At 31.9% G+C, this 15,681-nt stretch overlaps 1 protein-coding gene across 1 annotated transcript; it reads right to left on the bottom strand.

Moving 5' to 3' along the window:
• Positions 1-11,211: 11,211 nt before the first annotated feature.
• Positions 11,212-15,350, bottom strand: LOC107786850 (uncharacterized). Its single transcript, XM_016608348.2, has 4 exons — positions 15,002-15,350; positions 14,180-14,325; positions 11,674-11,792; positions 11,212-11,592 (listed from the first exon to the last, which is right to left on the bottom strand). Exons 1-4 carry the CDS (start codon positions 15,214-15,216, stop codon positions 11,491-11,493), a joined length of 582 nt encoding a protein of 193 aa, XP_016463834.1. The 5' UTR covers positions 15,217-15,350; the 3' UTR covers positions 11,212-11,490.
• Positions 15,351-15,681: the final 331 nt, after the last annotated feature.

Here is a 15,681-nt window from a genome sequence, read left to right on the forward strand (position 1 = left end):
TTGCTTCGTGTCGGAAACAAAGAAGAGCATCCAATAAAAGATGATTTTGGTTCTTCCTGAACACTTGGTTATCAATCACAATGGTAATAGTAGTGTATTTAATAAGAGAAAGATTTCTAACACAATTTGTGCAAATCACATGATAGAATTAAAAAGATATCTTAGCTAGCATAAATGAATATGTTGATCAAATAAATTAAAGGTTGATTGCAATATTTTCTGTTTTTGACTCAGCAAAAAATGATACCAATAATTACTACCAATAAGAATACTTAAATTCTTTAATACCAAATGGCCTTCTACCATACATGTTTGTTGTCAAGTTTATTATTTCTTACATATGTTAGTATCACCGTATATATAATAGACTAAGGGGTCGTTTGGTATGAGATATAAGAAGGTATAGGGGTGGTATAAAAATTAAATACCACCTTAATATTCGGTTTGGTTAGCAAACCAGGTATAAGTTATCCCGATGTTAATTTTAATACCTGGATAACTTATACCTAATAGAAGGTGGGGTAATTAGCACCGATATAACTTATACCTTCTTCTTAGAAATTATGCAATTGTTAGGGGTCGTTTGGTTGGAATATGGCTTATGCCGGTATAAGTTATATCGGTATAAGTTATGTTGGGATTAGTTATGCTGGGATTGTTGTTTATTCATTGTTTGATATGTTGTATTAAGAATGACAATTGCATAATTTCTAAGAAAAAGGTATAAGTTATAACGGTGCTAATTACCCCACCTTCTATAAGGTATAAGTTATACCAGTATTAAAATTAACACCGGGATAACTTATACCTGATTTGCTAACCAAACAGAGTATTAAGGTAGTATTAAATTTTTATACCATACTTATGCCTTCTTATTCCTCATACCAAACGACCCCTAAGTTAAAATTGATCTTCCATTATATGTAGGTTGATTTTGAAGAAAAATATGCATGTCATGCTACTGAAAAACTTAGATATACCGAATAGCTTATGTAATAGCACACATATGGTATATAGAAGTTTTGACAATAACGTCATACATGCAAAAAATATAATACTGGTCAATATGCTTCTAAGTATATTCTTATCCTTGAATTCAACTTTCGTCTTTCGAAACTAAGGAATATCCTTTTAGATTTGTGTGAAAATAATTTTTAGTATGTTTATGTTTTGCAAATATAATAAATAAAGCACAAGGACAAACATCCTAAATATTGGACTATATTTACCGCAATATGTTTTCTCGTACGAATAACTGTATGTTGCACTTTCAAGAGGGGTATCAAGATCGACAACAAGAGTTCTGGTTAAAGCGGAGCAACCAAAGCATTAGGAGAAAATATACACAAAAAAATGTTGTCCACAAAGAAGTGTTCGTTAAGATACCATCACATTAAATACTCTTAAACTATACTACATAATTATCTAACTAATTTAACATGACAAAATTAATCATTTGTGTAAGTTTTGATGATGTCCTTTTATTTTAAATTCATGTATTATGCTAATGTAATAATATTTTCAGTATTTAGATGATTGTTGTATTATTATACATAAAATTATTTCATTAATTAAATTGTATTGTTTCTTCATATAAATAAATGTTTAAATCATCATGTGCCATTATTAACGTGCAACGCACGATCATAGATACTAGTATTTATTAAAAGCACGAAGGTCCTTAGCGAAATATCGTTCACCTTTTTTATCCTTTAAAATAGATTATATATTGGACAAAATAGTAATTTAATTATTTTTCTAATATTTAGGAATGTGAAATCAACTAAAAAGTTGATTATTGATTTTTTTCCTTAGTTGAAATACTATATTGGGAATCCTATAATTTAAAATTTTAAAATTAAAAATTTACCTTATAAAAATCATTCCAAATTTGAACTATTACATGAAACTTTACATCATTAACGTGATACTAAAACTAGAGCACTTTTATGTGCTGTATTTAGAAGTCCAATGCGACATTCAATAGATAATATAAAAAAAATTATTCAGTTGAGTTTTTAATGATTGGTTCATAGGCAAAAACTAACACTTCGGTACAATATTAGAATATAGTATTGAACTTTCTGGTTAATCTATTCTTTCGTGAGATATTTATTTTACTTAGTTGAAACTAGAATCTATACCTCATTACTCCTTTTTTAGTTGAATTATCTCACAATTGTTTGAACAACTTAATGATGAATAATAATAAAAAATATTTCAATTAATTAAATAAATATGATTTTCAAGTATTAGACAAAAGAGCTAGATGAAGTTTGTAAGGAGACGTTTGATTTATTTATCAAAATACATTTATTTTGCAGCCATCCTTAGTATTTGTGTGATGAAGGCAACCTTTTTGTTAGCGTCGTTAAATTAACGTTTCGTGTTCGAATTTAGAATTTATAAATATAAAGTTCTTTGGTAACAAATTGCATCTTTGATCAATTGGAACAAGTAGAGAAACAAACTTCCGATATGTAATTAGTCATCAATAATTGGGGATGCAAAGTACTTGAGAGTTATCAAGTAAAAATATAGTATAACATTTTTACAAATGAAAAAGATGGCCGTGAATGAAAGGCACAACCATATAAACTGATCGAACCAATTAACAAATATTTTTACATAATATCTACCATGGTCCTATATGTATCATGAGCTATCGTTTCAAACGTCTTTTTAGTTTCTTCCTTCCCTAAAACAGAAAGGTTATAAAAGGTGTCTTTAATTAAAGCTAGCTTTTTCAAGTTGGTTCCTAAAATAATATATAGGTCATACAAGGGTAAAATGCTCTTGCGAGTTATCTGAATATAACTCTATCGGGTCTGTCACACCTCCTTTTTCTGCCACCCGAGGGGCGAAGGAGTTTTTTCCAATTAAAGGACAATCGAAACGGGATTTATTTATTTATTTCAGAGTCGCCACTTGGGAGATTTAGGGTGTCCCAAGTCACCAATTTTAATCCCGAATCGAGGAAAAGAATGACTCCATATTATAGTCTGCGTACCAGAAATCCGGATAAGGAATTCTGTTAACCCGGGAGAAGGTGTTAGGCATTCCCGAGTTCCGTGGTTCTAGCACGGTCGCTCAACTATTATATTCGGCTTGATTATCTGATTTTATACAAATATGAACTTATGTGCAAATTTTATCTTTTTACCGCTTTCATAATTATTATTATTATTTTTACAAGAATGTGAACAACGCTTAAAACACGTCTTTGGACAGCGTCACATGAAATGCACCCGCGATCCGGAACGTATTTTTATTCAATGTTTTGGGATTTGGATTTGGGTCGCATAAATGCGCACCCGTGTTTAGGAATGTATTATTATTAAAATCGTGCCTAAAGCGATTAGCGTATTATTATTTCTGGGTAAGACCGTGGAATTCACTAAACAGTCCATCCCGAATTCTAAATATTCAATTAAACATTTATTGAGGGCCCCGCAATTGGTGCATTTTATTGGGCGAGGCTCATCTCATTTTTATTTTAAAAAGACAGTCCTAAAATGCCTACATTTTTCTCTTATTAAATTTGTCTCTACAAAATAAAAGAGAAAATGTCTTAATTTATTTACATGCTACTACCTAGTTACATTATACTAGGTATGTTCTCAGTTTGTCAAATAAAAAAAAAACTTAGCAATCTAATTTTAACCCTACACCATTTACATGCTAAAATTAACCAATATTATTTAACTAAACAATATTCCTACCAAGTTCCTAAATGGCCTATTCGTTTGATTTTTTTTTTGACTAGGCGGAGTTACTACACCATTTATTTATTTATTAGGCAATATATAGATAGTTCATCCGTTAAGCTATCGTCGGATGTTCCACTGTATATATTAAATAGCTACATGATTCTGATTTTTTGCAAGCTAAATAATTTGTACATACAAATAAAATTCAGAATATAATTAAAGCAAATTTAGAATTTCAACTCTTCATTTTTCGTATTCATGCTTCATATTTCGGATTACAATAACCAGCGTGTCAGTTGTGTACCTGATATTGGAAGCAAAAGAAAATGAAGATGAGAATCAGCAGCAGTAATAACAATACAGCAACAACAGTCCAGCAACAGTAACAACCCAGAAACAAAGTTTGCAAACCGGTGGGGTAGTAATCCCAAAACAAAAACTTCAAGCTTTTATGAAACAATAACAAATAATGTTGATTTCAAACAATGAAAGAAAGCTGAAAATTTTTTAGTTTTTTTTTTATTTGAAAGTTTAAATATTTTTCGGAATTTTTCTTTCTCTCTTAGATATTCAGCTTTTTTTTCTCTCTCTTATTCTCTCTATTCTCTTATTCTCCCTATTCTTATTCCCGTTTTCTTTTTCTCTTGTATCAAGACCTCTCTATATATAACACATTCTCAAACTCAATTAAAATCAATCACTTTCTCCTGCCAAACCCATTATCTTCCCACTCACCCACATTACATTAAATAAATATATCAACCCCACCCCATTATATTTTATCCCCCATGCCTAACATAAACAAATACAAGATTCCCCCACACTAAAATTTGTCTTGTCCCCCATTAAATTAAACAATTATATCAAAACTCACCCCATTATTTTTTGTCCCCCATGCTTAACATAAAAAATTACGAAATGTACAATTCCTAAACTACCCCTCCGACCTTACTGAAATTACCAAACTACCCCTGAACATACTGCAAATTACCAAACTACCCCCATCAGCTATAACAAATCAATTAATCACACTCAACCAAAATATAGCCAATATGACCAATTTCTACACAAATTCAAACAACAAATTTCATGAACATGATTTCTTCAACATTTCAACAACAAATCACATGAACATGATTTCTTCAACATTTCAACAACAAATCACATGAACACAAATTGAACAACAAAGAACAACTAAAATTTGATTGAACAATATTTTTAGCAACAAACAAACCTATTTTCAGATTCAACAATAGCAACAACAAACAAGTATATTTAGATTTCTAAATTCAATAATATTGAACTTAAAATTAACTCTAACAACATTACAACCAACAATTCCTATATTAAACTTAAACAAGATTATGAGACAAATTCAAGAAATAATCATAAATGATAAACAATAAACAAGAAAATCAAACTATACAAATTTCGGATTCAAGAACAATTAAACAAAGTATGGGCATGAATTAAATTTATTTTGAACAAAAACAACATGACAGATTCAAATGATTAAACCAACATACTTCCCTATTACAACTAAATTCTTTTAGGCGAATAACAAAACAAAACCTAAGAAGAAACAATTATGAATTTAAACTTGAACTTAACAATATTAACTCTTCAATTAATTAAACTTCAATTTGTATCTAACTAACATTAAACTAACAACATTTACCTAAACAATAAATAAGAACAATGAAACAAACATGAAACAAACTGAAAAATTCACAAAAATAATGAACGAAACAAACATTTAACGATTTCGGATCCGAAAAATATCAAACAAAAATTACGGACAATAAATGAGATTCAAAAACCAACTAACCGGAAATGAAACGACGACCTCGATTGCAAACAAATATGTCTGGGCCTCGACTCAACGAAAGACCTTCGAACTTTGACGAAACGGAGAGGAAAGGAGCAACAGCAGAAGCTGAAACGTGAAGCAGCAGTGCCGACTCAAAACAACAGCAACTCGACCTCGACGTGACTGGAAGGAGGAAAATGAGCAGCATCGCGGCAGCAGGGAAACAGAAACAACAACGCTGCTTGGAGCAGCCATGGTTGCTCGTTGTAGCTGGACGCGGGTAGCAGCAATGACTAGGAAGTAGCAGCGACGAGGTGGAGGACCAAGCCATGGTCGACGCAGCAGAAGGAGTAGAAGAAGCAGCCGCGACAGCAGCGGCGTGGCGCAGGCAGGTCGTTTGGTCGCCGCTGGTTCTCGCGACTGTGGTCGGAGCTCGCGACTATGGTCGCGCTGGCTGGGGTTCGACAACGACGATGATGGAGTTGTTTGACTGGAGGGGGGACAGCTGGTCGATAGTCGATGTTTGGTTGACGGGCTGGACGCGATGGCGAGATGGGGGAGGGTGGAAACCATGGCAGCCTGAGCTCAAGCTTTAGCTCGATGAAGAGGACGCGAGGAGTTGTTTGGACGTGAGAATGGAGGGTAAAGGGCAGCCATGGTTGAGCTTGAGGGGGAAGCCATGGATGAGCTTTGGAGAAACTTAGAGAAGAAGAAGATAGGGAGGGGGTGGCGGATTGGTTAGTATATTTTTTAGGGTTTTCTTTCTTTTTGTTTTTCTTTTGTGTTTTGGAAAAAATGAAGAGGGGTGTTGGGTATTTGGGTTATGGACTGGGTCGACCCAGTTCGAAATGGACTGGGTCGTTTGGGAAGATTGGGCCATATTTTGGGCCTGTTGCTTGAAATCGAAGAAGAGGCCCAATTCCGATTTTTTTTACATTTTTGTTTTCTTTTCTTCTTTTATTTTTCTAAAACTAAATTCTAAAAATGCTTAAATTATTATTAAGAATTAAATTAAGTTATAAAAGTGCAAATTAACTCCCAATAATAATTAACGCACAATTAAGTAATAATTAAGCATAAAATTGTATATTTGGACATTAAATGCTAAAAATGCAAACGATGCCTATTTTTGTAATAATTTTTTTTTTTTGTAAAACAAACTTAATTACTAACAATTGTAGAATTAAATCCTACATGCAAAAATGCGACATATTTTTGTATTTTTAATAATTTAACAAATAAACACACACACACAAATACAAATAATTATTCAAAAATATCACAAAATATCACAAAATTGCACACCAAGGAAAATTATTTTATTTTTGAATTTTTTTTTGGAAGTAATTCTCATATTGGGCAAAAATCACGTGCTTACAAGGTCTTCTAAAGCAAATCAAAATTACAATAAAGATTCAAAGATTTAAACCACACAAAGTTCCGTTTTTTATTGAGTTTGATAAATACGATCAACATTTAGCATTTTCATGAACTTCTATCTTTTTAATATTTTATTTTACAATTTAAACACAATGTTTAATATAATATTTATGTTAATTTTTAAATTAAATACTCATTAATCTGGATACACGCACAACACGTGTACCCTGAGATTAGTCTATACTATATTAAAAGCACGAAGACCCTTAGCAAAATGTTGTTTGCCTTTTTTACCCTTTAAAAATAGATTTCACATAAGACAAAATAGTCATTTGATTATTTCTCTAATATTAGTAATAGTCATTTAATATTTTTCTAAATATTTAGGAATTCGGGATTAATTTGTGTATAATATTCTTCCTTATTTAAACTATGTAACATAATAAACTTGTAAAAGAAAGATCAAAATATTTTGTATAATGTTCCAAAAAAGTCTGTTTACATAAACTTTGAAGCACTTTTACGTCTTGGGGATACTTTTGTTTGTCACATTTCAACAATTAATTCTTTTAAAAAAATTAGGTAATCTAGGTACGAGTTTTGAGTAATTTCAGTTTCTTTTAGGTTTAAGAGTTTTTTTCCTTTCGTTATAAGTTATTAAAAATTGAGGGTTTGACGTAGGTTTAGGAATATTTTTTAAAAAAAGCCTAACTAATTAATTCTTTATATGAAAAATATTAATTCTTTGTAATTATGTTAGGTAAAAAAATTATTAATACTTTATAAATATTTTAGGTAAACTTTTTGTGCACTTGGACCTCCTTTTAGGTTTAGGAATTAATATTTTTGGTAAAATTCTCAAGCACTTGTACCTCCTTTTAAGTTTAGGAGTATGTGTTTATGTATAATTCCTAATATTAAGGACTGTAATTTCTTACATCTTTTGTTCATAATTCTTTTCTTTTTGGTACTTACGAGATACAAAAGAATTGTGATTGAATCCTAGAGGCATACCCTTCCCTGTTTTTAGGATTTGTTTTTCTTTTTAAGGTATTTATCTTTCTTCAGTAAACTTTTGAGTCTTTGTTTGTACCGTGTAAACACAGAAAGTAAATTAATATCCAAGCTTCTTTTTTTTTTTTTCCAACTGATTCAAGCTTAAATTTTACAACTTATAAAACCGGGAGAAATTCAAAAATAGTCAGATTTACAAGTGGTCATTCAAAAATAGTCACAGTTTCAAAAGTAATCAAAATTTAGCTACTTTTCATGTAAAGATAAATCTAAACGAAAATACTGTTCAAAATCCGAAAAAATACTCCAGCATAATATACTGGAGTTCCAGTATATTATAATGGAACTCCAGTCTAATATACTGAAATTCCAGTATAATATATCGGTCCAGCATAATATACTGGAGTTTGGAGCACCGGTGCTCCAGTCTCCAATATATTATACTGGAGCCAGCAAAGATACCGGTCCAGCATAATATGCTGGAAGTTTTTACACAGGTGCACCGAACTCCAGTATATTATGTTGGACCGGTCTTTGTTGCAGCGAAATAGTGACTATTTTCCAATGACTTGGCAAACACTGGCTATTTTTGAATGACCAGTCCGAAAACTGGCTATATCATGCTATTTTAACTATAAAAACTTGTCTTTGGGGTAAAAAATTGAATTTGGGCTAAGAACCGAGACTGTACAAGAGGTATTATTCATAAAGATAACTGAAATTTCTCCTCTTCGTTAATAAAAAAAGAATCTCTCCCTCTCTCTTCTTGTCAATCTCACATTCATAAATTCATGCTAAATAAAATTGTAATATGAAATATTGTGTACTTTGCCTAATAGAGGAGTTAGAAATTAATTAAAATTTTAATGATCTGTTGGATAAACTTTGTCTTTTTTTTTATTGCATTCAGACTATGAATTATATCTATTCCCGGACCACTATTTGTAGGCTCAAAACCAATGGTTATGGTAAGTTATGCTAGAGTGCAACTTTATCTTTCAGGTTTGCTTTGTTAAGCGTGCATATTGTGTTCGACAATTCTGAAAAAAGTTTGATCTTTCTTATGTTTCTAAATTCTAATATTCAAACTAATGTTTGAAATTAACTAAATGTATATATTGTTTTGATTTATATTTTCTATTAATATTTTGTTCTTGAATTTTATATTATCCTACATGTTCACAAGTTCGATTGTATATAGTTCATTAAAGTTAGTATGTTCTTCATTCAGATTTTTTATTTTCGATAAATTAACTCTTTTGAATCTTTTGTTCTATTTACAACTTTAAATCGATTGTTATAATTAAATACATTGATTAACTCAAGAAATAGTTTTCACGTTTTTTTTAATTAAATGTTTTACTTAGTAAGTTGTTATTATTATTCTAAAGTAAATGCATCAATGATTAAATGATAGAGAGTCATTGTTTTTGTTTTAAATGATTTGGCTTTTTAGGACCAACAATATTGTCTATGAAAGAGAAGTTAGATTAGATCCTTTAATATACTAACATATTATTATCTCATACAATAAAATATCTATAATTAACTTAACTGAATTATTTATTTTTGTAATTTCAAAAAAAATCTAATTACTACATTTATGTAATCACATTTATTTTTGTCGTTAAATGATTGTTATTTTAATGACATTTGCTATTTTACATAATCAATTGTTCTTGTATACAAGTTTTAATTGAGTGGCGTTGTATATACGTGCAACACACGTACACTAAGACTAGTTATACTAAAAGTGGTAAGCTCCTACCTCCAAAGTTAGATTACCATTTTACCCCTACTCTTATATCTCTTCTTTGTTAAGTTTCATGGAAGATGAAAAACAACACAAAATACGGAGAAGGTGACAATGGTGGCATTTTGAACTTTGAAGGCGAAGACTGCATTTACCAACTTCTTAATCAGAACATAATGTACTAATTTTTTGTTCGTTCTATACATGTAGCACTCAAGACGATTTTTTTAATGGAAGCACATGATGATTCTCTTTGTAACTATATGTCAGATATTTCGTTTTTCTTAATTTGTTCTTTGAACTTATTAGAGGGAGAAATGAGACTGAATGGCAGTGAAAAGAACATACATTTTGAGATTTTATGATACGTTATGAGGAGAATGAGGAGGGATTTGTGTTTTCTATTTTAGAAGAACTGGGCAAAAAGAATGGTAGGAATACCGACTAAAATAAATAATAACAAATGAACAAAAAAAAGGGAAGGAGTCGTAACCGAATAAACAAAGAGAGAAAAAGAAAAATTGAAACCTTCAATTGGATTCCGTCAAAGAGGATATCCATTTCTTGATTTCTATTTTTTTTTTTTCCGTTCTCCTCTTTTCTTATTGTAATTTTCTTTATATTTTTGAAAATAAAAGAAACATTCGTACAACAAAACTTAATTACAAAAATTAAGGCTAACATTTACATCCAAATGATTCATTATCGGTTCTTTTTTATGTTTTACATTAGTATTGAATTTCTTCTATTTTATTACTCAAATGCCGATTTCTTCTTTTATAGATTATTTTTGTCAAGAACTTTTATGTATGATTTTAGGAGTCATGAAGATATATGGTAGAGTAATGAAAAGGTGATTGATTAGTAAAGATCAATCTCATTCTATAAAAATTATAACACTAATTATTTAGTCATATTTTGGTTCGTTAATGAACACAAAGCACATATAATTCTTATGAACACATTCAAACAAGAAGGGAGCGAACAACTACCCAAAAAAATATTTATGCCATTATTTTCTTAACAAACTTACAAGCTTGATTAGTTGACAACAACCTTTGGCGCCAGAAGAAGTTTTTGTATAGAAGATGTACTTCAAAAATTATTTAGAGTATATTGGTATTAAGAGCTTCATTATCTTGTATATATAGCCTTGATTTATAGAACGGTGACGTGCTACCTCTCCTAGACCAAGGAATGTACTTATCTTTTCTCCCTTTTCTGTATACCTTTTACCCTTATTTTTTCTATATTTTCTCAATTGGAAGAATAATCTTATTCTATCTTATTTATTGCATTTTATTAAACATTAGTGACTAATTGTTTAATTTCATCAAGTATAAAAAATCCTTTGCATATTTCAACAATCTCATGTGATTATTCAAAATCTTATAAAAAAGTAATTTAAAATACCCGTACAGCGCACGTGTCCAGAAACTAATTTAAAAAAAAAAGGGACCTACAACCCGAAATTAAATCCGTTTAGGCATATAGAAACTAAAAAGTGATTGAAACATCAATAGCTGGAACTATAGGAACAGGAGTTGGAAAGTGATTGTCTTGTTAATTTGATCTCTAATCCAGTAAATTTAAACAGAATTACGGGCAAGAGAATATTAAGTTACATTGTTATGCTTTACGAGAAGGGCAAAGCAGGAACACTACACATAATCAAAGCCAGCAAAGGCTTTTGAAGTAATCTTTTCTTCACTTACACAGTTATGCTCGTAACAGGAAGAAAGGCAATACATCTCACGCATAACAGCAGTCCAGATTGGACACCAAACAAATAATGGTTCCATTAATATTCTAAGACCACCGTTTCAGTAGAAGGAGATGCTGTACAGGAGCTTCCTTCGGTGCTGTTTCTCAAAATTACTGATGATATCATCAATTGTATCCTCCCAATTTTCAGTCGCATCAAGCTGCAGTAAGAACGTATATAGTTGGTGAAAGACAAAAGAAATTCATATTTGAGATTTTATCAAGAACCGCAAAACACATACTTCTTGGCACAAAAGCAAAGCAAGGCGACCTCCAACTGCTGCCTCCTCATGGTTATCTTTTACTTCTAAATTGATTATAAGAACCGGCTTCAAGAGAACTTGATTTCGGTTATGAAGATCTGCATTACCAGACAATTGTTAAACCAAGTATGCTTGAGATCCATAATGCATGAACAAAAACACTCTCCAAGAAATGTAAGGGGACCAGTTGTAAAACTATCTGACAGCAGAATATGTAATGTTCAAACTTGTTCAAGTGAAACATCCATGATTTCAGGTGCTCTTGCCAATGTAGAAACTTTTTGCCATCTTAGAATTACAAGACTGGTGTACCGCAACACAATGAGAACAAGTCTAGGCAGCTCTTAAAGGAATATATAGCATGGATTTGGTACAAGAATCTATATGAAGATCTTGCTTTTAATAAGACAGACATTTTGTTATAACACGATTTTGCAAGATGTGTCATGACTACAACCAAATTGCCGTCTAGTTACAAATGGAAAAAAAAAAAAAAAAACGGAAGACCGAGAAGAAGGATAAATGGGAAATAAGAATAGAATGAAAATCTGCTTAAGCACTTAGAAATAAGAATAGAATGAAAATCTGCTCAAGCACTTAAAAGTTAGGGTAAAGCTGATTCATTTAATAAAACATTACGCAGACAGTACCAAAGACCCTGGAGTAGCAGAAGCTTCATGTCAGCATCAATCAATCGACCACTCTCTCATCTTGCAGATATGTTGAAATATAGAAACATAACATTCACCCACATATAATATTATTGGTCTCACAATCGTTCATGGTACTTCCCTTTCTCTTTGCTAGAAACTTCTAATTGCATTGTGCTACAGCAACACTTATCTGTTCCAACCGTTCTATTTTAGTTCTATGTGTTACATTTTCATCTATATGCCATTCTCTTGGAAGAATTAACCACCTTATGGGAGCTAAATATTTTTTAAAATAACTTATATGAGCTAAACTTGTTGCATAGTATATATTTAATCTCACTTCTAATTGTCCTAAAGCCTTATTTTCTAGAGTACTTCTCCATTGTTCTAACTTGTTGTTGACGTTCTCACTAGTCTTGTCAATTAACACAATATTATCTGTAAATACCATGCGCCATGAAACCTCATTCTATATTCTATTGGCTTTTGGTTAGCACATCTATAGTTATGGTCAATAAGTACTGAATCAAGGTAGATCTCTAGTGTAAACCCACCACTATTGAAAACTGCTCTGTATCTCTTTTTGTTCTTCTCACTCTTGTAACCATCTCCCTCATATATATTCTTTTACGTCATTTACATAATTTATATAATTTCATTTCTTCTCAAGCTCCTATCAAAAGATTTTTCTTGAGACTTCAATCATATGCCTTCTCTAGGTCAATGAATATCCCATGGAACCCTTTTTTCTCTCGTTATAAATTTCCAATGATATTCTTGGAGAAAATATAGCATCTCATAGGATAAATTTCACTAACAACGCCACTGAATGACGGGAATAAAAAGAAGAAAAACGACACACACACAAAAAAAAAAGGAGAGGATGTCAACATAATAACACTGTAATTTCTCGTTTTATTACAGCATATCCAACATCAAGAAAATCAAAAAATGAAGAATTCCAACTACGCATTGTGAAGTAAAAATTCGGTGTAAATCCCAGCTTACATCTTCCCTGGTCAAGAAACGGAAACTATTTGCGATGGAGAGAGAAATTTTTTCCAACAAGAGTAAACATTGGAAGAGTATTGTATCTAGCAGTAGCAAAATCATTCCCTGTTGCAACTCCCTTGAGATTAAATTACATTGCCAGTTCTTAGCAAGGCCCAGGCCCCTAAACTCTCTTGCATCTCCAACTACCTTCCTTACTCTCCTACGACCGTCATTTTAGTCTATAAGCAGAGGTTTCACCACTTGCAAAAAGAGATAGTAAAACAAGTGGCTTAGACTACTATACTTTCCTTTCCTCTTTTTTTTCTTCTTGTTTTGCCTCAGAAAAGCAAGCTAAGAATATCTCCACAAGAATTACTGAAGTTTTTCTTACCCAAATGACCAAGTCATGATTTTACTACAACAAGAGAACATTTTTTACCAATCTTCACCTTCAGTAGGTAAATATCTTGCAATTGCAAGGATGACGCTCGGCAACTTTGCCTTGTACTGTATATGTCTATTCAAAGGTTTATATGAGCATTAAGAATTATTCCTCAGATGCTCCATAGCTATCAGTCAGCTACTTTTAAAAGGGGATGCTATATAAAGGTAGTCAGTCAGTAAAGTTCACACCCTTCGATACTGGAGGCTTATAGATGGAATCCAATAAGTCTGATCTGAGGCATAATATTGATCTTTTTTCTTAAACTTACTAACGTGCAAAATTTTCAACTTCTTCAGCAAATCGATAGACAGAGCTCATTTAATTGCAACCATTTAGTAGGATTATCGATCCATCATTTTCAAATAAAACAGAAATGCAAACAAGTATTACCAACCTTCAAGCACCAAATCAAAAACTTTTTCTTCGAATGTAAGTACCACATCAAAGCAACCATCAGCAGCATTTTCCTGCCAACGCTGAGGTGCAGTCTTTACACCCAAGTTCCTTTTTAGCATAGGCAATATTCCATTTCTCTTGTACCTGGAAAAATGCAACTGAGGTTCAAACCCCAATCCCAATCAAAACTAGAGGATTCTGAAAATAGAGAAATATATCCAATAACTATAGTCTAATAGCCACTTCATCAGCATGGAAAGACAGTAAAGGTTGTAAATTTTATCCTACAAAGGAACAAGCGGCCTAATTTTTATAGTTTGAAGGTTTAATCAGTGAAGACAATGAGGTTTTTTATATTCCACAAATTGCAAGCCTAACGTTTGCTTAAAGATTTAATCTCATATATGCTGAAACATATACTTGCAAGAAAACAAACGTTTTCCAACATTTAGTCCTGTTACATGCATGTTATCCCATTTGAACTAACAGAACCTGATTAAAACAAACATCTAATCCAATCACATGAAGTCCTCCCAATCCATTATACTAATAGGCTATGTAGGGTAGGAAATTAGCATTAGAATTTAAGCATCCAGAACCTTCAATCAGATCAATCCAAACCCTAAAGCACCAGTGAAATTCATCAATTCGTCCAATGAGATTACAAATCAGTACACAAAATTAGGGTAATCTAACTGCAAGTGAGGGGGGACAAAATACTCTTACGATCACTAATATCAGGTAAATAGGCAATTTTGACCATGGCAAAGATATAGCTAATGAAGACAAAAGGAGAGCATAGAAAGGCAGAGAGGCGTACAGTTCGGGGTCTTTGCGGCGGAGGTCATCGAACATGTGTTTATAGGGAGTGCCGAAGTCGTAGACATTGGGTTCCCTAATAGAAGGACCTGGAAGCTTCACGTGTTGCCCGGTGCCGTACGAAGCCACATCAAACCCCTCTCTTTTCAGCAGGCAATGAGCCTCCATGCTCCGGTTCTGGTTCGACGAGCAAACCATCGCATACCGGAGCTTCATAGTTGATTCCGGCAGTTCCTCACGGCGTAATACTCTTCTATTCCGGAGGTAATGAATTCGTCGATAGCTACGAATTTTTGCGCCTGCCTGAGAAGAGTATAGCTTCAAACACTTGAGCAGAAATTTAGTACACTAGAAAGAGCAAGGTGTTTTTTTTGTGGAGAAAATGACGAAAATAGTCCTTTATGTTTTTAAGTAAGTTTAAAAGGGTGCCTACGGTATACTACTAAGCAGTTTTGAGCCTCATTTGTTTTTTTTTTTTAAGATTAAAACGTATGAATCTGAATACACGTCTGAATATTAATATGTGTATTAAGATTAATATCTAAATTTGAATATACATCTGAATATTAAGATGTGTATTAAGATCTGAATACTAAATGATTAAGACTGTTTGATTTTTAATATTTGAATGTAAAAAATTTATCTTTATTTAAAAATTAATGAACATAAAATTCAAATGAA

The sequence above is a fragment of the Nicotiana tabacum genome, chromosome 6, assembly GCF_000715075.1.
Source record: "Nicotiana tabacum cultivar K326 chromosome 6, ASM71507v2, whole genome shotgun sequence".
NCBI lineage: Eukaryota > Viridiplantae > Streptophyta > Magnoliopsida > Solanales > Solanaceae > Nicotiana > Nicotiana tabacum.